General features: G+C 36.3%; 2 protein-coding genes across 2 annotated transcripts in view; one reads left to right on the top strand and one right to left on the bottom strand.

Moving 5' to 3' along the window:
• Positions 1-1,240: 1,240 nt before the first annotated feature.
• Positions 1,241-15,922, top strand: LOC110103447 (ras GTPase-activating protein-binding protein 1). The gene is made up of 9 exons (XM_020832173.2): positions 1,241-1,595; positions 1,703-1,840; positions 1,955-2,255; positions 2,349-2,587; positions 11,759-11,939; positions 12,017-12,138; positions 12,259-12,324; positions 14,596-14,662; positions 15,247-15,922. The coding sequence occupies exons 1-9, from the start codon at positions 1,545-1,547 to the stop codon at positions 15,507-15,509; spliced, it is 1,428 nt and encodes a 475-aa protein (XP_020687832.1). The 5' UTR covers positions 1,241-1,544; the 3' UTR covers positions 15,510-15,922.
• Positions 15,923-17,124: 1,202 nt separating this feature from the next.
• The window catches only part of LOC110103427 (putative ER lumen protein-retaining receptor C28H8.4), a 13,747-nt gene continuing 10,017 nt past the window's right edge, over positions 17,125-20,854 (bottom strand). The window contains exon 7 of the mRNA XM_020832142.2: positions 17,125-17,367. The gene's annotated coding sequence lies outside the window, so the exon portion shown is untranslated. The remainder of the gene's footprint in view (positions 17,368-20,854) is intronic.

Here is a 20,854-nt window from a genome sequence, read left to right as displayed (position 1 = left end):
CCGGTATGGTGGGTGACTGTAATTGGACTAATAAAGCAAAGCCTGTTTTTAAAACATTCAACATCTGCTTTTTCTTAGATAATCAGGCGATTCCTTGGCATAAGTTGGTCTGGCATAAGTGCTAAGCTTTACGTTTTTCTCTTTGCACCTGGATGGTTTTTAAGAAAGACCTTAAAACTGTTGATAATTTGATTCTTAGGGGGCTGGCTGTTAATCCTTTATGTGTTTTTTGCAATTGTTTTGAGGAGAATCATTTCCATCTATTTTTTGAATGCGATTTCTCATTCAATTTGCTGCTGTAGATTTTTCCCTCCATGAGCTGTATGCTTTTAAGGCCTAATCTTGCTCAAGTGTTTCATTATATTGATGATTGGGACTTAGACAAGAGCAGTAAAAACCGTTGTTATTTGTTCTCATTCAATTTGCTGCTGTATACTTTCTATGGAGAGCCCGAAATAACAGGCTGTTTGGCAATTCCTTTGACAGTCTATCTACTATTTCTGACAAGATTAAAAGGGCGGTGCATCAAAAAACTGTTAAATGGACATGAATTTGCTTTGGTTTCCTACTATGCTCATTGTTCTGTTTCGGTGGAGGCTGGACTGGAATTTGACGCTGCTGCAACCTGGGTATCTGCAATTCCTGGATGGCCCTATGGGGCAACCAGGTCTTGCTATTTTGAAGGACGATGATGAACGCAATCTATTTAGCCATCCCCTTGGACGGTCTTTTGGCAACCAGGGGATTTACACATCCTTTTGGATGATTTTTGCTGCCTGGAAGATCTACTCGAGTATTGCAATTCTGAGTCCTTCCAATTTTGTTTTATTCTCTCTGTTTTAGATTTCCTTTTCTTAAGCAGCTGTTTTTGTGCTGATAGGGTTTTGAGGTCTGCCGCCGGCTTGTGGTGTTTGCAGACCTTCTTTTACTGTAATTTCTTCATTTTTTAATGAATTGGGCTTAGGCCCCAAATATTCCTAAAAAAAAAAAAAGAATTAGGATAATTCTTTCATCCGAACTGTGCTAATAATCTCTCATTTAAGCTTTCAACGCAGTTTAATATAAAATTTGATAATTCGACTTTCACCCAAAGGCCGCAATTAAATTACTGAGTAATTGTCAATTTCCATCCCGGCCTTTTGGATTGTGGCCCTCACTTTCTTTTTAGTTTTTACAATCTAATTTTGTTATAAATGTAAATAAGGAAATTATTATCCGTCCCTCCCCCACTTTCCGCCCCGCAGCTATATAAGCTGAGGAAATTTAGCGGAGATCTATAGAACTAATTAAGGAAACAGAGGTAACGCTGTCGCCTGCCCTGCGTTGCCCGTCTGTCTCACTCGCTCCCTCCCAGATCCGACGCTCCAAATCCTTGAGAATCACAGCAGAGCACGAAGGGTATCGTCGAGGCTTGATCCATCCCGGATTACTTGCCGATCGATCGCAGGAGCTCCGCAGCTGATCTGACGCTTGATCGGATCCGGATCTGCCGAATCACGATCTAGGGTTATTTTGGTTTTTCTTGCCGGGCTTCTCGACCAGGAATGGCGTCCCAGCAGTCAGGTCCGGCCGGGACATCTCCGTCGGCCCAAGTGGTGAAGTTTCTAATAATGAAGCATGCCTGTTGATTTCTGTTATCGATATTTGAATCAGGTATTCGAGGGGTTTTGATAAATTTTTATTGATTTGGTGTGATGGATAGGTCGGGAATGCCTTTGTCCAGCAGTTCTACCACGTACTCCATCGATCACCGGCGCTCGTGCACCAATTCTATCAGGAGAGTAGCAAGCTGGGACGTCCAGAAGCCAAAGGAGAGATGATCACAGTTTCCACCTTGCAGGTAATTTCTTGTTTCTTTTGTTTAAGATTCCAATCGGAATTTGGTCCGAAAGGGAATATTGTCGTAAGGAGTTGTTTTTCATTGAACCTGATTGGTTTTAGTTCTGTGGTGAAGGGTATCGATGAGAAGATTCTATCTATGAACTACAGTGAGTACCTAGCACAGATCAAGACAGTGGATGCGCAGGAATCTCTTGATGGTGGAGTGATTGTTCTTGTGACGGGTTACCTCATTGGGAAGGATAATGTGAAGAGGGGATTCACACAGACATTCTTTCTTGCCACACAGGACAAGGGATACTATGTATCAAATGACATTTTTCGATATGTGGAAGATGCTGATCAGCAGGAGGAGGAGGAGGAGGAGGAGGAGCAGGGTCTTACCTATGATGCTGGTGCTCAGAACACGGAGCATGGTATGGTTTGGAAGAATATCTAAGCTTGATCCGATCAATTTCATAACCCTTTCTCTACTCAGTTCCCAGCGATTTATTTTCTTCATCCTGCAGATTCCGTTCCTTCACAGGAAGAAACTGTTCTTGAGCAAACTGCAGCAAGACCAGAAGAGGATGATGTAGTGAATGATGAGGAAACTTATGATCCTTCAGAATCTGTGGAAGGTTCAGCTGTTGAAGATGAAGATCCGGTAGAGGAGGTGATTAATGAAGTTCCAAATGATTCACAGGCTGTAGTAACTGTTCCGGGTCTTTCAAATGGACAAGAACACAAGAAATCTTATGCTTCTATTGTGAGTTCCAATATGCGTGCTTTCCATTTTTGTTTCAATTTAATAAGATAATGGATATGACCATCTCTTCAATCTTAAACCGTGTTGTTGTATGTTGCTTTTTTCTTTGTTTATTTATTTATTTTAGACGGACGGCAACTAGATTCTGATTTTAAATGAAAACTATTGACTTGAGTAGTGCCAACTTGAGTTGATATATTTATTAAATGGATAAAAAATCAAACTTGTCAGGAACACAGCTTCTATTGTGAGTGATAATATGGTTGCGTCATATTTCGTTTCAATTTAATAAGATAACGGAGATGGGCAGTTATTAAAAATTATAAAGTGTGTTATTATATGCTGCTTTTTTTTAGAAGGTCAGTAACAAGATTCAGCTTTAAAATGAAAATGAGTTACTTAATTAGTGCGAACTTGACTAGACCTGATTGCTGAAGTGATCAAACATTAAACTTGAGCCACTATTTAAGATAAAGGCACGTAAAAGAATCATTACCACATTGGAAATACCATTAGGTTAAGGTCACTTTATTACAACCTAAACATGAAGCGCTTAAATTTTAGTTGACCCGACCCGAAAATACAATGCTTGGGTTTTTCACAGTGATCAATTGATTTGTCTCTATTAATTAGGGTCATGTCCGTTGTATAACGATCATGCTCGTATTTTCATTTTATTGTCAACTCACGCATCATCAACTTCTTTGTGTTGCATACAAACTAACATGAATAAATGGATTGGCCAAATTGGATATGTACACAAAGTGAAACTAGAATGGGTTGAACATAGGGGTGTAAGTGAATCAAGCCAACTCGTGAGCCGACTCAATAAATTGCTTGTGAGTCAAGCTTGATGAGCTAATAAGCCGCAAGTTTGAGTCAGTCTCGACTTGATTCATTAGCTCATGAGTCAGCTCATTTAAACAATATTAATATAGATTAATCTTAAGGAATCTAAGTGAGAATCTCATCACTTATAAAAAAGGATATAAGAAAATATATATTAATTATTTTCTTATAAGAAAGTTAGAACATTTAGATTGTAAAGTTATTCCGAGTGAGAATTTTTGTACATAACATCAATTATTAGTTTTGGACTTTAAGATAAAAAAATAAAGTAAAATGATATTCTAGGATTAGATGGGGGCATTTAAGGAATATTAACAAAAATATTTTTGAGAGTAAGATTTTAGATCTTAAAATTTTGTCTGTGTATGAGGATGCTAATGTTATGTGAGAAAATGTGGCTAGTGCTATTAAAAATATTGCAAAAGATGTTCTTGGAGTATTAAATGGAAAAACTCATAATAGTAAAAATAGTTGGTGATGAAATCCAAATGTGCAAGAAAATATTAGAAATAAGAAGATTAGTTATCAAATTTTGTTTGGATGTAAAAATTATGATAATTGGAAAATATATAAAGAGGCATGTAAGGAATCTAAGAAAGTAATATGCGATGCAAATATCTTAACTTTTAATGATTTATATAATATATTAGATACTAAGGAGGGAGAAATATATATGTACAAGTTAGCCAAACATAGAGATATAAGTAGTAAGGATTTAGTTCAAGTGAAGTGTATAAGGATGAAGATCAAAAAGTACTTTTCTTAGAAGACTATATTCAACAAAGGTGGATGAGATATTTTGCTAAACTTTTTAATGAAGAATTTGAAAATATGATTGACTTTAGTGACCTTAGCATCCTAAATGCAAATAAAGATTTCTGTTTTTATCGGCGTGACGGCGTATTAGTAAAACCGAAATTAGAGAGACTTTAAAGAAAATGAAGTATAGAAAAGCTGTTGGACCTAATGATATTCCAATAGAGGTATGGAAATGTTTAGGGGATGAAGGAAATTTTTGGCTTACTAAACTGTTTAATATTGTTTTGAAGGTTACAAAAATGTCAGATCAGTGGAGAATGAGTGTGTTAATTCCTATTTTTAAGAATAAAGATGATGCACAAGATTATGTGAATTGTAGAGGAATTAAGCTAATGTGTTATACTTTAAAATTATGGGAGTGAGTTATGGGAGCGTAGGTTGCGGCATGAATACTAATGTTTCTTAAAATCAATTTGGATTCATGCCGGGTAGGTCTACTATGGAAGCCATACATTTAGTGAGAGGTATAATGGAGAAATATAAAGAGAATAAGGAGGATATACATATGATATTTATTGATTTAAAGAAAGCATATGATAAAGTTCCAAGAGAAGTGCTATGGAGAGTTCTTGAAAAGAAATGAGTTAAGAACACTTATATTCAAATTTTTAAAGATACGTATGCAGGAGCTATTACTTGTGTTCAAACACAAGGTAGTTTGACTAACTATTTTCCTATTTCGGTTAGATTACATCAAGGATCAGCCTTAAGCCCATATCTTTTTGCTTTAGTCATGGATGTTCTCACTAGACATTTGCAAGAGGATGTACCTTGATGTATGCTTTTTGCTGATGATATTCTTTGGGAGTTTAAGGTAAACTTGCATTATGGAGGTCAACCTTAGATTCTAAAGATTTCGCTCGAGTTGATCTAAAACTGAATGTATTTAGTGTAATTTTAGTAGTAATAGACCTAGTGAGGAGATTGTGACTTTGGGCGATCAAGTCATAAATAAGAGTGCACATTTTATATATCTTGGATCTATTGTTCAGAGTGATGGTGAAATAGATGGAGATATTATCAGCAGAATTCAAGTTGGATGGTTGAAGTGGAGGAATGCATCGGGCTTGTTGTGTGATAGAAAAGCCTCCTCAAACTTAAGGGAAAATTCTATAAGATGATGGTGAGACTTGCAATGTTTTATCATGTTGAATGTTGGCCATTAAAAGAGAAGCATAATACTAAGTTAAGTGTTGTAGAGATGAAGTTGTTGAGGTGGATGAGTGGCTTTACCCTTAGAGATAGGATACAAAATGAGCATACACGTGAAAAGGTTGGAGTAGCTCTAGTGGAAGATAAGATTAGAGAGAGTCGCCTTAGATGGTTTGGTCCCATAAAACGACTGCCTTCCGATGACCCGATTAGGAAAGTAGAGGTATTACATTTGACTTATGTTTAAGAAAGGTAGAGGTAGACCTAAAAAGGTTTGGTTAGAAAATATTAGAAATGATCTTTCTTTATTAGATTTAATCAAGAATTTGACTTTTAACAGAACACAATAGAGAAAAAGGATTAATGTAGCCGACCCCACGTAGTGGGACAAAGGCTTGATGTTGTTGTTGAATATAGATTAATCTTAAAATATATTAGAATTCAGGAGTTCAAAGTTATTAAAAATATTTAAAAATTATAGGCACATTTATTTTTATCGTGGTTTAAGTCTTGATGGACTTGAAAGTTATGTTTGCTTTCTTGAGCTCATGGATATGATAGTAGTGTGTTTAAGCTTGGTATATTATTAACAAAATGATAGTATGATTTTTATATCATTTTTATTTAATATGCTTTACTACTAAGTCCTGAGGTCAACTCATAGTTAAAAAGAATTTAATGAATTTAAAATTTAAAATTTTGTTTTAAAGGTATAAATTTGGCTTAAGTATGAGGCCTTGAAAAATAAGTTAAATTCGAGTACTCTACAAACAATGAAAAAAAACCCTAGTGGAGGAGATGTTGGTGAAGATGCCATATGCAAAGAAGCCCAACATGGGAGAAGGATTCATATTTGTGAGGCCAAGTCTCAAGTGCCAAGGCAAGGCAGTGAGACACTCAAGCGAGAATCAATGGTAAGTCGTGCTTGAAGACATGGGACTCACAAGCGTAGGAGTAATCCATGTGGAAGCGATGGTTTGATGCAAAGATGATTCGCGATATTGGTTCAATTACATGATCTAAAAGATAATGCAGAAGTTGGACATGCAACTAAAAGGAATTTTTTATCCTTCAAGCCGAACCTTAGAAGTCAATATGGAGTGGAGGAGAGATGTGATGATAATGAATCCAAATAAATGTTTTGTTATTATGTTGAATTTTGAGATAGTTGAAGTTTATTTCTCCCTTTTTCCTTGCTTCAACTTCACTATGAATGGAGCAAGCGGTGTTCTATATCAACCCTTGATTTTAAAAAGCTACTTAAAAGGAAAAAAAATATTTGAACCAACCATTCAAAATCTCTCATTATTTAAAACTTAAAATCCTTGTATGAAGATGTATTTTACTATCTTCACCTTAACTATAGGAAGCGGCAACATCCAAACTCTCAAACATAGAATATAGAGACAAAGCAATTTAAAAGAAACTCCACAAATTTGGGAGGAACAAGACTGATAAGATGACAATTGTCTTGAGAATAGGATAACACCATATGCATTTAAATTAAATCATCAATTTAAACATCTAAATGATTACAAATAAATTTGAAATTAAAATTACAAAATTTAAAATTTAAAATGATCGACATATTTTGCATATCTGATGATTTTATGCTTTACTTTCACATTGTCATTTTTCTTTGGCTTGGTAATCTGCTGGAATTCTAAATGTTTATACTCGTCAAAAAGACAGTATGTGAGTGCTAGGACGAACATAGTGACATTTTGCATTTTTATATTATTTTTGTTATCTTATTTTCTATTTTCTGGTTTAATTTGATGTAACATGCCTATGATAATGATGTCTATGTGATCGGAATGTGATCCCTTATATTTGAATTAACTTTGCGGGCTTGATTTACTATTGCAAATCATTTTCAATTTGTCATTTTTATTCTTCCAATCAGTTATTTATGATCCCATGTTTTGCCTAGCTAATTACTAATTAGTTTGGGATATCTTGCTCAAATCCTTTTGCTCTATACTATGATGCACCGACACGGCACTTAAAGAGGGTATGCAGTGTCGGACACGTGTCGGATACGGACACTCGTCATACACGGCATGGACACGTGTCTGACACGGCATTGGAGTGTCGCAAAATTAAAATTAAAATCGGACACGCGTGTCCGGTTATTAAATGAGGTATCGCTAGGTACATGCCGGTATCGCTAGGTACATGCTCGGTACCACTCAGTACATGCTCAGTACCGCTCAGTACATGCTCGGCACTGCTCAATATATGCTTGGTACCGCTCAGTACATGCGCGGTATTGCTCAATATATGCTCGGTACCGCTTGGTACATGCTCGGTACTGCTAGATACATGCTCGGTACCGTTCAGTACCGCTAGGTACATGCTCGGTACTGTTAGGTACATGCTCGGTACTGCTAGGTACATGCTCGACGGTACCACTCAGTATCTTCCCATACAAACAACTTACGAACTTTAAAAACAATCAGAACTTCAAAATTACTCTTACAATAAAATTTTGTTACGGGGGCAGCGCCCCCTTGGACCCCCGGCAGACCGGTATATTGTTGTATTCATGTTGTCTTATTATTGGGATATTTTGATTTCACTTCATATCAATTTAATTTGATGTATTCATATGTGTGATTGGTTTGTTAGCAAAATGAGCTTTGCTGCTGCTGGCGGGGGTGGATTAGGTGAAGGTTCAAAAGAGCCATATGTCCACGCCGTCTCCGTGTCCTATATTTTTAAAAATTATTATATATTATATTTAAAAATTATTATGCCGTGTCCACGCCGCACCCGTGTCCTATATTTTTAAAAATTGTCGTGTCCCATGTCCGTGTTGTGTCGTGTCCGTGTCCGTGCATCATAGGCTCTATATCATTGGAGGCACCTTTTTTGTTGTAGTTTTTTACTATTACAGCTTTTGTTGCTTTTTTTGGTTTTTTTGTGGTTTCATGTGTTGTATTTTCCATGTGCAAATCCTATTCCCTTTTGTAGTAGCCTCTCATATTTTCTTTATAGACATTGAATTTGCAGCTTTTCTATTATGGCACTAGGCACATTTTCTTGGCTTCTTACGACTTTCCTATAGTAATCTACAAAGAATGCCTTCCTCATGCATGGCTTGGTGCTGTAGTAGGGAATGATTATTATTGTTTTCAATCTACTTTAGTAAATAATATTGAATTGGAATCCTAGATTATTGAAATGAGGATTTACAGTTTTTAATTAGAATGAAGGTATTAAAAGAAACTGTTTAATATGGATCTTTTTGGATTATAAATAGGAACCCTGAGACAAAATAACTCATTCAATGGTTTAAAAATTTTAGATTTCTTATCGAACTTGTATATGTTTGTTGGATGTGAATTCTTCCAATGTAGTGCAAGTCTGATAGGAATCTGATCTCCACACATAAAAAACAACAATAATGAAGAGAAAATGTAGCAAAAATCAGCAAGAAGGGTTGAGATTATAGGCTAATTGATTTTAATATCGACATAACTAATCAAGATGCAAGTTGATTTACTATTCGAGAGGTAGATTGACTCTCCCCAAACCCTAGGCGCCGCTAGGAACAACTCCAAAGAGAACTACAATAAAAATATAAATCACATAATGAAAATAAATTAACTTAATTAATCTAAATAAGCTTCCCTAATTCCCCCCAAATCTAAATTCAAATCAGTACTATTTCCATAAATAAATTATTCTAATTACCTCATCGAAGAAAGGAGATCGAAGTACGTGGATGGATCCGTAGATGTCGTATTCGAGTCCGTGATCAATGGCGGGATCCTCCATGCAACATTGACTTGTGGATGAGAGATCACGACAAGAAATTCCAAGAGGGGAGGGGTTGGCCGGTGTTGAGGCTTGGGATGAGAGGGGGCGGCTAGGTTAGAGAATTACTTAGGGAAGTTTTAATAAATCTGAAATTAATTTCAGATTTAAGTGGTTTTGGAGGGAGTAATTTGAATTTCAATTTCAAAATTAATGAGGGTGGGGGGCTAATTTGGCAAGAGTGGGAATTTGCCCATGAATGGGGTCGGCGGCATAAAGAGGAGAGGGGAGAGGGGTTTTGTGTAGAAAACTGAAATCAATTTCAGTTTTAAGTGAAATTGGAGGGAAGTTTCTTGAAATTAATTTTGGATTTCAAAATAGGGAGTAGGGGTTAATTGGGCATTTAATGGGAAGCCCAATGAGGGGGGGCTGGCAGCATCAAGGAGGTGGGGAGAAGTTTGGGAGAGGAGAGGGGGTTTCCAAATTGGGATGATGACTAGGAAAGAAATTCTAATGAATCCAATTCAATTTGAATTAAAAATTGAATTCAAAAAATTTAAAACTTTCCTAAATTGGGCTTTCCTAATTTGTAAAGAATTTGAATTTTGAAATTCAAATTTCAAAGAAGGCTAGGGGAGAGAGGGGTGGCTGGAGGATGGGGGGGAGAGGTCGGCGGCAAGGTGGCCAGCCGGTGGAGCTAGGGTGGCCGGCGGGTTGGGGCTCCAAGGGCGGCGGCAACAGAGGGGCTCGGGTTCTCTAGTGCTTGAGTTGGATTGTTGTTTGTATGGTGGAGAAGGTGGAAGAATAGAGATTACAAGCCTCACGACTCCTCCAATAGAACTCACACAGAGATATAGGAGAATTGAACTCACCAAGAGATCAAAAAAACATGAACTCACAAAGAGAACACAAAGAGAAGAATTTCATTTCAATAATCAATAATCCTCATACAAGATACAAGAGCCATATATATAGGCTCTACATGACAACTAATACAAAACACTAATATGCCCCTTGGGCTACAAAAGCAATCAACTACCCATAAGGGCAAAAGTGAAAAAAATGAAAATAAATACATAATACATGAAATGCTAATACAAAATAGGCATCAATAGTAAAGGCTCTCCATCATGGACATCGATCTCCAGTGTTGTCTCTGATAAACGTGCCGAAATCTCCTGTCGATGCCCCCATCAGAATGATTATTATTGTTTTCACTCTAGTTTAGTAAATAATATTGAATTGGAATCCTAGATTATTGAAATGAGGATTTACCGTTTTTAATTAGAATGTAGGTATTAAAAGAAACTGTTTAATATGGATCTTTTTGGATTATAAATAGGAACCCTGTATAACTCATTCAGTGGTTTAAAAAATTTAGATTTCTTATCGAACTTGTATATGTTTGTTGGATGTGAATTCTTCCAATGTAGTGCAAGTCTGATAGGAATCTGGTCTCCACACATAAAAAAAATAATGAAGAGAAAATGTAGCAAGAATCAGCAAGAAGGGTTGAGATTATAGGCTAATTGATTTTAATATCGGCATAACAAACCAAGATGCAAGTTGATTTACTATTTGAGAGGTAGATTGACTCTCCCCAAACCCTGGGCGCCGCTAGGAACAATTCCAAAGAGAACTACAGTAAAAATATAAATAACATAATGAAAATAAAATAATCTAATTAATCTAAATAAGCTTCTCTAATTCCCCCCCAAATCTAAATTCAAATCAGTCCTATTTCCATAAATAAATTATTCTAATTACCTCCCAAATTTGAATTCAAATATGCCCACTTTCCCTAAACAAACCTTCTTAATTTCTTCCTAAATTTGAATTCAACTAAGTCTTCTTTCCCTAAATAAACCTTCTTAATTCCCTCTCAAATTTGAATTCAAATCATACATCTTTTCCTAAATATACCTTCCTAATTCCCTCCCAAATCTAAATTCAAATCAGCCCTCTTTCTCTAAATAAACCTTTCTAATTCCCTCCCAATTTTGATTTTATATGATAAGTAATTAAAGGTAGAATTAATCCACTTTGAGCCCTCTCTCACCTTGCTTCGTTTCCCACACTAGTAAGGCCCACATGGCTCTTCCACCCGCCAGCTAGACCGACCCCCACTAAGGGAAGTTTTCATCTTGTATTGGTGGAAATCTTGAATCAACTCTTTAGTGATTTCTCACACATCTCTTTTTTCATTTAAGTTATTATATTCCATGTCAAAATAGATGATGTATTGTTGATGTTATTATATTCCATCTTCTTTAGTTATTATATCTTGTATTGGTGGAAATCTTAACTAAATTAATAGATGATGTATTGTTGATGTTGTTTGTTCATTTTTGTGTCTGGTCCTAGATTTGCATAAGGGAAACCCTAGACCCTAAAAAGTCATGCATCAGAATCCTAGCAGTCATAAAAATTCATAAGGCTTCTGTCATAGTGGGACACACTCTTTGCTGGACCAAATGCCAATCTCTCACATGCCAATCCCTGACACATGAAATTGTGGAACTGTATCCCAGCCTTTTAGCAAACTATAATTGAAGTAATAGTGTAATAATTGATATCTAATGGATTTAGGTGATGGTGATGAAAGAGATCAATACACCTATATCAGTTCCTACATCAGCTCCTGCAAGGGTGGCGCCATTCAACACAGAGAGACAGGCTGTTGCTCCTGCACCAGTATTGGCACCTTCATCTGAGGTCATTGTAGCAAGTTCTAAAGTTGAAGAAAGCAGCAATGCCCAAGAATTAGAAGGTAAGACCACTTATTTGAATTTCTCTATTCTTCAATTCTTTATTAACCATATTATGCTCTTGCATCTTTGTCTTTAGCTGATGGATTTTCAATATACATAAAGAATTTGCCATTGAATGCTACTGCCGCTCAACTTGAAGAGGAATTCAGGAAGTTTGGTCCAATTAAACCTAATGGCATCCAAGTTAGAAGCAACAAGGTTTAATTGCTTTTGGAACTCTGTACTTTATTTTCAATCGTACTTAATTTTATACATTTAGTTATCTATCAATCATCTTTTTTTAAAAAGGAAATACATTCATTTTTCATTGGAATGCAGTTAAAAGGGTTCTGTTTTGGTTTTGTGGAGTTTGAGGTGGCTGACGCTGTCCAAAGAGCAATAGAGGTAAATCATGAAAGTTACTGATGACTTAGTTTTTCTTGTAAGCTTAACTATAATTTTGTAAAAAAACAACGCATTCAACCTTCTAGGCTTCATTTTCACATCGAACTTCTGGAGTTTTGAGTTGTGTTAATTGCAATTTTTTTTCCCAAATATATCTTTGAGCTATCATCAAACACTATCCCATTTCTCAAATATGCTATTATTTTGTATGTATGGGCCTTTGCTATCTCAATGACTTGTCAATCAATGTTTAGCACTTCTAAATAAATGCAGATAAGATTTTTTCCACAAGAATGATATTTTTATTTTTGTAATTTAATTCTTGTAATTGTTTTCGAATCTCTTTTGTGGAAATAGGATTAATTTGTTAAATTTTTTTAATATTATTCTTGATGTTGCATACATTATATTTGTCCCATTTTATTTATTTTCTCGTGAGATGTTTATAAAAAGATAGTCGGTGGATTCAGCTTTTAAACTTTCATGTTTCTATTTCTGTTATATATTAGCACAAATAATAATACTATTATTATCATGTAAGGCCATAAACAGAAAGAATTGATAGTTTAGTTAACCTGTAGCTATTGAGAGGTTTGAAGTCATAATATCAGACAGATCATACTTTCTACATTTTTCTCTCCAACCAAAAGTTCGTACCCAATATATTAGTCCCTGCTAATGCAAGAAATTGGAACTTATTGATTGGCACAATCTTATCCTTGCGCATTTACAAGGAGATTGTTTTTTGTGACTCAACTTGTAACTTAACAATCGCTTTAAGCCTTTCTTATTACTTTTTCTACTCCAATTGATTTGATGAATATTGTTAAATGGTTAATCATCTTGATGTTCAAATGTTCTATCATATGGCGATAATTTCTTATGGTCTTACATTTGTATTTAAGGTTAGTTTGGCATGATCATCAGAAGAAAATAAATGAATGATATCACAAGAGGATAAAGTGAACATATTGTAATTATCATATTCATCAGTAGCATTATCCTAGATATTAATTTTTGAATTCACAATCTAATTTCTTTTTTTGTAGTATTGTTGAGATGTTAAATTTATTTTTCACAAATATAGTTACACATTTTCTATATATATTATTTTAATTTGCCCCTTTTTTTCCTAGTTCTCCCACGTTAACTTTATATAGCCTTCTTATTGGCTCTTCTTCTATCTTAAGTTTCACATGTTAAAACTACTTAAGTGTGTTTCTCACTTTCTAATATTCAGAAGGTGATAGTCGTCATTACCTCTTGTTTGGAATTTTATCAATGTGCTCTTATTATCTTTGCCATACATTCATGTAACATTTACAATTTTTTCCAACTCATTTTATATAGTTTAACTTTAAATCTCTATCATAGTCTTTTATTGCATAATATTCCTAAGACATTTCTCTATGTTAATCGGTCATTCTTAACTATTAAGTTATATTCTCATCTATATTCTCTTATGCAGTAGACTCAAGATACTTAACCCTATCACACTTGATACGAGTTAATCTTGTAATAATATGGAGTCATAACTATTAATTTATCAATTTCATGGTGGAGTGATTAGTTTTGATGCAAATTATTTTTTTACATTTCTATCATCCTTGGCTTAGTGTTCAGATGTAAACGTCTTCATTTTCTTTGTTGGTCAAAGACCACCTTCCTTAAAGGAGTAGCTTCGGTTTTCTCTTTTAAGGGAATGCAAGATCAGAGGAAGAAATAATTTGAACAAAAACCCTCATTCAAATCAAATAGAAAATAGGAAATTCACACTCATTAAAATTGTATATCGTATACTCAATTATTATTCTACAAAAGGTTTAATACTATTCTTTGAAAATTTTCTTAAAAATTTCTTCAATTTCTTCAACTTTTCCCTTATTTTATCAGAGATTTCGATATAATATTGTCATTTGCAAATAACATTCAACAAAGGTACCTCACCTTGAATGCTAGTAAGATGCAACGTGTTTCATAATATTGATGTGAATGGTGCAATATCTGTTGGGGAGAGAATCGTTCTGCATCTTTGACAAATTGATTTAGCAGTGGCTGGGCCTTTTCAAATGTAGAGCTATCATTTCTACTATTTTCAACTGTTTTGGAGAAGCAATCAACCGCTATAAAAGTTCCTTTAGATCATATCAATCTCAAAAAGTGGAATTTAAAATTACCACGACAGCCATTTTTACTTATTGACAAGACAAGTATTCTGCTTCTTGTGATAATTGACCTTTGAAAACTTACATGTACTTCATCCTTTTATAGGTTTCACCCATACTTATTGGTGGTCGCCAGGCTTATGTTGAGGAGAAGCGTGCAACTGGCTCAAGAGGTATGGTTTGTTTGCGTTTTCTTTTCTAAGCCCTTAAATGATAATTAATAACTCGTCAAAAATCCTTTATTTTAGGTGGTCAGTTCCTCAAGTATTATGTTATATTTTAATAATTTTTATTGCACCTGACAAGTTTCATGCAACAATCATTTGAACATCAAATAATTTTATTTCCATCATTGATATTTGCTGACCCTGCCAATTTCCATTCAGCAATTCTTATTGTTTGCTGATGTCTGAAGTTTTATTGTTGTTTACCTAACAACAACATCGAACTTTTGTCCTATTATGTGGGGTCAACTATATGAATCCTTTTTTCTCCATTTAAATCTAATAAAGAAAGACCATTTCTAATATTTTCTAACCAAGTCTTTTTAGATCTATCTCTATCTTTCTTAATATAAGTCAAATCTAAAACTTTCCTAACCGGGTCATCGAAAGGCCGTCGTTTTATGCAACCAAACCATCTAAGTCAAGAAAATACAATCTACTGACACTTAAGCGCATGATAATGAGATTTCTGGATATCTTCTTGGTTTATGATATTCTCCTTGGTTGATTCATCTAATGCTTCCTACATGCAGTTAATAACCGAGGGAGGTATCCACCCGGTAGGGGCGGAGGTTTTCGTGGCGATGGATTGAGGAGTCGGGGGAGCTATGGTGGTGGAAGAGGTTATGGAAGAGGAGGAGATTACAATTACAGGTCTGATTTTGGGAGCAGAGGTGGCGGCCGCGGGAATGTTGCTTCCGGCCGAGGCGAGGTGGGATATCAGAGGGTTGATCACATTGGCCCCAACAATGGGCGTGGAAGTCGCCCAGAATCACCCTCTATCACCTCTTCATAAAGCACTACTGCAGCTGCAGGGGATTGGTGGTTCTTCAGAAGTTGTTAATCCAGCAGTCAAGGTTAGTATACCTTGATTTTCATGATTGAACTCTTTGAAAGGCTGTAGTGTTGATGAGATTGCAAAGTCTTATATTTTATCAGCTTTTCAGCATTTCATTTTTGTGGTTGAGGCATTAGGACGAACATGTTATGTGATTTTGTAGAATACGCAATATTTGTTCACAGCTTTGTTTGTTTTTGCTGCTATAAGTACATAGGAGGCTTAAAATTTTGAGTCTTGTATTCTTGTTTGTTTCCTTTAGTTAGAATCTACTCCCCTTGCACATTGCAGGATTTGCATTTTATAATTTGACATTTTCTTCCAACCTCAAGTAAAACAATTGATTACTTGAACGAGTTATGTTTAAGACTGGCCGTTTTTTTTTTACATGTATTTTATATTTGTTATTAGATGAGGTAGAATCCTTTCATCAAATGTCGAATGCAGTAGGAGGGTTGCGTCAGTCTTTAAAAAAAAAACAGATTATTGAAGCAAAATGAATTTTTTTTTTCATATTAGTTGCTGCACATATCCTCATTTGAAAGTTTGGAATGTTAGATTTTTAAAACCAAAGAAACAAAAATTAATTTTTTAGATGGAGCCTTAATTCAGTATAAAAAATAGTACTAATAGCTGCTGTGAATTGTTGTTATGCTTGTATTTATCTCGGTTGAAGGAGACGTCTTTATTTTCATGGGAAGTAGATCTTGCAAAAGTAATTAGAGAATTATGTGCATGGGTTTTACACAATGGAAATGTCCGAGCACAGGAGAACCTCATCTTACCCACGTCTCTCTTTCTCAATAAATGCTGCTAGCATTCTTTTCTATAATTATGTTAGCTTTGTAATAGAACTCTAAAAAGCGTAGTATAAAAATTATAACATCAAGTTTTTTATTTTTTTTTTCACATTTATGTTAATTAAAATAAACTCATATATATCACTTATACAAGATTTAAATTTAAGATCTTTTAAATGATAGTGAAAGGTCTAAACCAACAGATCAAAAAGAACTGTCTATTAGATCTCAAACAGGAGAAATTATTTTGTGTGGACATCGGATGGAGAGAACTGTCTGAATTTGCTGCCTTTTAGTTGCAATTTCGGAATTTCGGAAGAGGAAGTTAAAGAGCAACAAGTATTTAATATTTATTAAATAATTGAATATTTATCGCGCTTTTGCAAAAAAAAAAAAAAAACAGCAAAAGTGCAATAAAAATGCATTTATAGTTAAATATTTGTTATCATTTTACTGTTCTTTTTTGTAAAAGAGCAGCAAAACTGTAGTAAATCCGAACAGTTCTCTCCGTCCGATATCTGCAAACAGTTTGTTGAATCTTTCCAATGCAAGAGACAACAATATGCCAATTTTGTTCATAATATTTCAAGATTTTTCTAACAAATAAATGAAACTCATCAAATAGTTAGAGATGGGCATTGCCAACAATGGCAAGGGCATCCTTGACACAGGCAATTAGTACCTCAACAGAGCAATTGAAATAAAAAAACTCTAACCCATATTGCAGCCAAATTAGCCGATTGTATTTCCCTATTCACTCAATATGTGCAAATGTATGTAATTTGGAATTCTCAGATGATCACATGAGAGAGCCCACCTTCGTATAAGGCCATTCTAGGAAAATGATTATAAGCCACTCCACAGAGAATAGCCCTAATAAGCCCAAAAGAGAGTCTTAACTCTTGAATTCTTCGCAACGATAAAAAAAGGTCGAACTTGAACAAAACCAAGATATGAGAGGCAAAAGTTGCAATACTTCTTTCACATCTTTCGCTTGGAGTAGTTCAGCAGCTTCTCTAGAAAAAAAATAGACTTTTATTTCTACTATGCCAACTTATAAATACCCCATTGTACAAAGAGAATATACTTGTTCCAGGCACTCGTTAGTCATTTGAATTGCTAAGGAACGTCTCAAGCAAGTTTAGGGCCCTTCGATAAAAAGGTCACTCAGATATGCACAACAGAGGATTTTGTTGAATTATTTTTTTTATTAGTAAAAGCATTTCTACTGCAAGGAGAGTAAAACTACAGCTGGCTATTAATTTGAAATAGTTGAAAAAAGTATTAGATGATACCTAAGATGGAATTAAGCTTTAGGATTGCTAGAAGTAATATGTTAGACCGGTCCCACTTAAACCGGCATGATTGGGTCGGTCCACCCTAGGGGTATCAATTATTGACCCGACTTGGAAAAACTGGATTTGGGTCGACCCGTTTAACAAATGGATCATGTTCATATTCCATTGTATGAGCCGTTTAAAAAAATATGGTTGGGTTCGAGTCAACCTGGTAACCCGAATTTGACCCGGATATGACTCGAGTTCCGACTGGCACCCACCTTCCTTGTTTCCCGCACTACTGCATCCACCGCACTGCACTTGCAGAGGTAGGGCAGTCGCGCTCACATCGCCTGTGCATGCGTCGCTTGCACTCTCATCGCCTGCGGCCCCGCGTTCACCTTGCAAGCCCTCTTCACAATCGCAACCCAGCACCCGCGCTCACACCCCTTAGCACAGTAGTGTGCGCTCTCGCGCCTGGCCCTTGCCTGCTCTCCCTCATGGTCCAAACCCTCGCCCTCACCCATGTGGCCCGCACCATCACAAGCCTACAGCTACTCGCAACCCAGGTCAGTGGGTTGGGTCGAGTAAACTCGGTTGTTAGGACAAATGTGGAGAAGTAAACACCACAATGATGAAACAAGCAAGAAAGTAAAAGTATTGGAAATGTAAAGGACACTAGGATTTAATGTAGGAAAACCCAAAATAGGGGAAAAAACTACAGAATCACACCACACCAAGAAATTCACTATAAAAATTGAAAGAAATAAGTACAGATTTCTCTTCTCTCTCTGTCTCATTGCTTCTCTTCTCACATGCACAATTTTTAATGTCTACACACTCAAAATACAAGAGAAAGGCAAGTAAAATAACCCTAAGGGACGCAACCCTTTAAAAAACACGAGAAAGAACCCATTTAGTCTGTCTCATAGTGCGTCTTGATCCGCTGTGGCGCCATATACCATTATCGTGCTTTGCTCTCTGTCATTCATCGTTGGGGCACTCGTGAACATAGCGTCGGGACACTCGAGTACGTAGCATTGGGGCGCTCAGGTATACAGCGCTGGGGTGTTGTAAGGGAAAAAAATTTGGGTGCAAAGCACCAGAACTTCAACAGGGGGTAAACTGAACCGCACCGCACCACCAGCGAACACAATAAGTTTTGAGGTTCGAGACAATTAAATAAATAGCGAGACGGGTCGATTCAAACCAATAATCCAACGAGTTGGGTTTGGATCCGAATTCCTGACCCGTTTGCCTAATAGGGTCAGGTTTGGGTTGGATTAGTTAAAGGAGGGTCAATTTCGGGTTGGACCTTAAATCGACTAGAAAATCCATTTTGACACCCCTGGTTCACGCGAGATTGGCTAGGGTATATTCTAAGCGAAAGCCTGGTTTACCTCAGCCGCATTGGGGTGGGGCCCAAGGATTAATGCAAAGGGAGGAGGGGGCGACTAGGAGGAAAATTCAAATTGGGAGGGTTATTTTGGGTATTTGCTGGATATTGTATACTTTTAAGTAGTTTCGTAAAACCTAGGGTTGGATTATGTGAGATTTGGCTGAAGTTAATATTCCTAAGGGGCTCTAGCGAGGCGGCTAGGGTTTTGGGAGAGAGATATTTCTCTCAAATTGAAGATCCATTGTATCTTGTTTATTTTCTTCCATATATCATTAATTAAAATGTTCTCTTTTGTTATTCCTTATAGTTCTTCTTTTAGGATTTGTTGAAATTAAAATTTAGCCAAGCATTTATTTTATTTATACAAGCACTTCCTATCATATTAGTGTTAGGCTTACCGCTACCCTCAGATCAAGAAGGATGAGATTCAGAAGCTGATTTAGGTGATGTTTGAGGTCAGGATCATCATGCCGAGTGTGGACTCTTTTTCTAACCCAGTCTTATTGGTTAAGAAAAATGATGGGTGCTAGAGATTCTGTCTGGATTATCGGGCCCTGAATAATGAAACTGTGCAAGACAAGTTTCCTATTTCGGTGATAGATGAGTTGTTGGATGAGCTATCTGGAGCAGTTGTATTCATGAAAATAGATTTGAAGTCCGAGTAACATTAAATCAGAATGAGAGAGGAGAACGTCCCAAAGATTGCATTCCGGATCCATGTGGGACACTACGAGCAAGTTTCCTATTCTTGTGATCGATTAGTTATTGGGTGAGCTATGTGGAGCAGTGGTGTTATGAAGATGGATCTAAAGTTCGGGTATCATCAAATTAGAATGAGAGAGGAGGACGTCTCGAAGACTGTATTTCGGACCTATGAGAGACACTATGAGTTCTTGGTGATGTCGTTTGGTCTCATCAATGCCCCTGCTACATTCCATCCCCTCATGAATATGGTGTTCCAACCATACCTCAAGAGATTTGTACTAATTTTCTTTGATAACATCCTGGTGTACAATAAGTCGGATGAGGAGCATTTAGAGCACTTGAAGGTGGTGTTGGTGGTGCTATAGGGGCATTAGCTGTGGGCAAACATGAAGAAGTGTTGCTTTGCACAGACTAGTGTGGAATACTCTGGGCACATGTATCTTAGGAGGGGATGGCTGCTGATCAGGCGAAGATTGAGGCTATGTTGAAATGGTCCCTACCTTAGACTCTGAAAGAGTTGAGGGATTTCCTAGGGTTGATCAGGTACTACATGAGGTTTATGAGGGGATACAACACTATAGCTTGGCCACTGACAGTGCAGCTGAAGAAGGATAGTTTTATGTGAGGAGAGGCAACTACCCATGCTTTAGAGAGATAGAAGAAGGCCATGACCACAGTACCAATCTCAAACCTACCAGATTTTAGACAGGTTTTTCTGGTGAAGATCCATGCATCAAGGTATAAATTGGGGGCAGTATTTATGCATAATTATAGGCCCATAACTTACTTCAACTAGGTGTTGACAGCCAGGGCGAGGTTGAAGTCAGTCTATAAAAGAGAGTTGATGGTTGGTCATAGGCCGTTCAGAAGTGGCGGTCTTACTTTCTTGGCAAACATTTCATTATCAGGACAGACTATTGGAGCTTGAAATACATGTTAGAGCATAAGATGATAAGTAAGGAGCACCAGAGGTGGTTATCAAACCTTTTGGGATATGATTTTGATATCTACTACATGCCAGAGCTAGATAAAAAGGCAGTTGATGCATTGTCCATATGCATGTTGGAGGTACAGGAGTTGGCTATTTCGATACCATTGATGTTAGATTTTTTTTTTTTTTTT

This window comes from Dendrobium catenatum, unplaced genomic scaffold (assembly GCF_001605985.2).
Source record: "Dendrobium catenatum unplaced genomic scaffold, ASM160598v2 fragScaff_scaffold_466, whole genome shotgun sequence".
Lineage (NCBI taxonomy): Eukaryota > Viridiplantae > Streptophyta > Magnoliopsida > Asparagales > Orchidaceae > Dendrobium > Dendrobium catenatum.
Note: the sequence above shows the minus strand (reverse complement) of the source record. Positions and strands in the feature narration are given on the sequence as shown.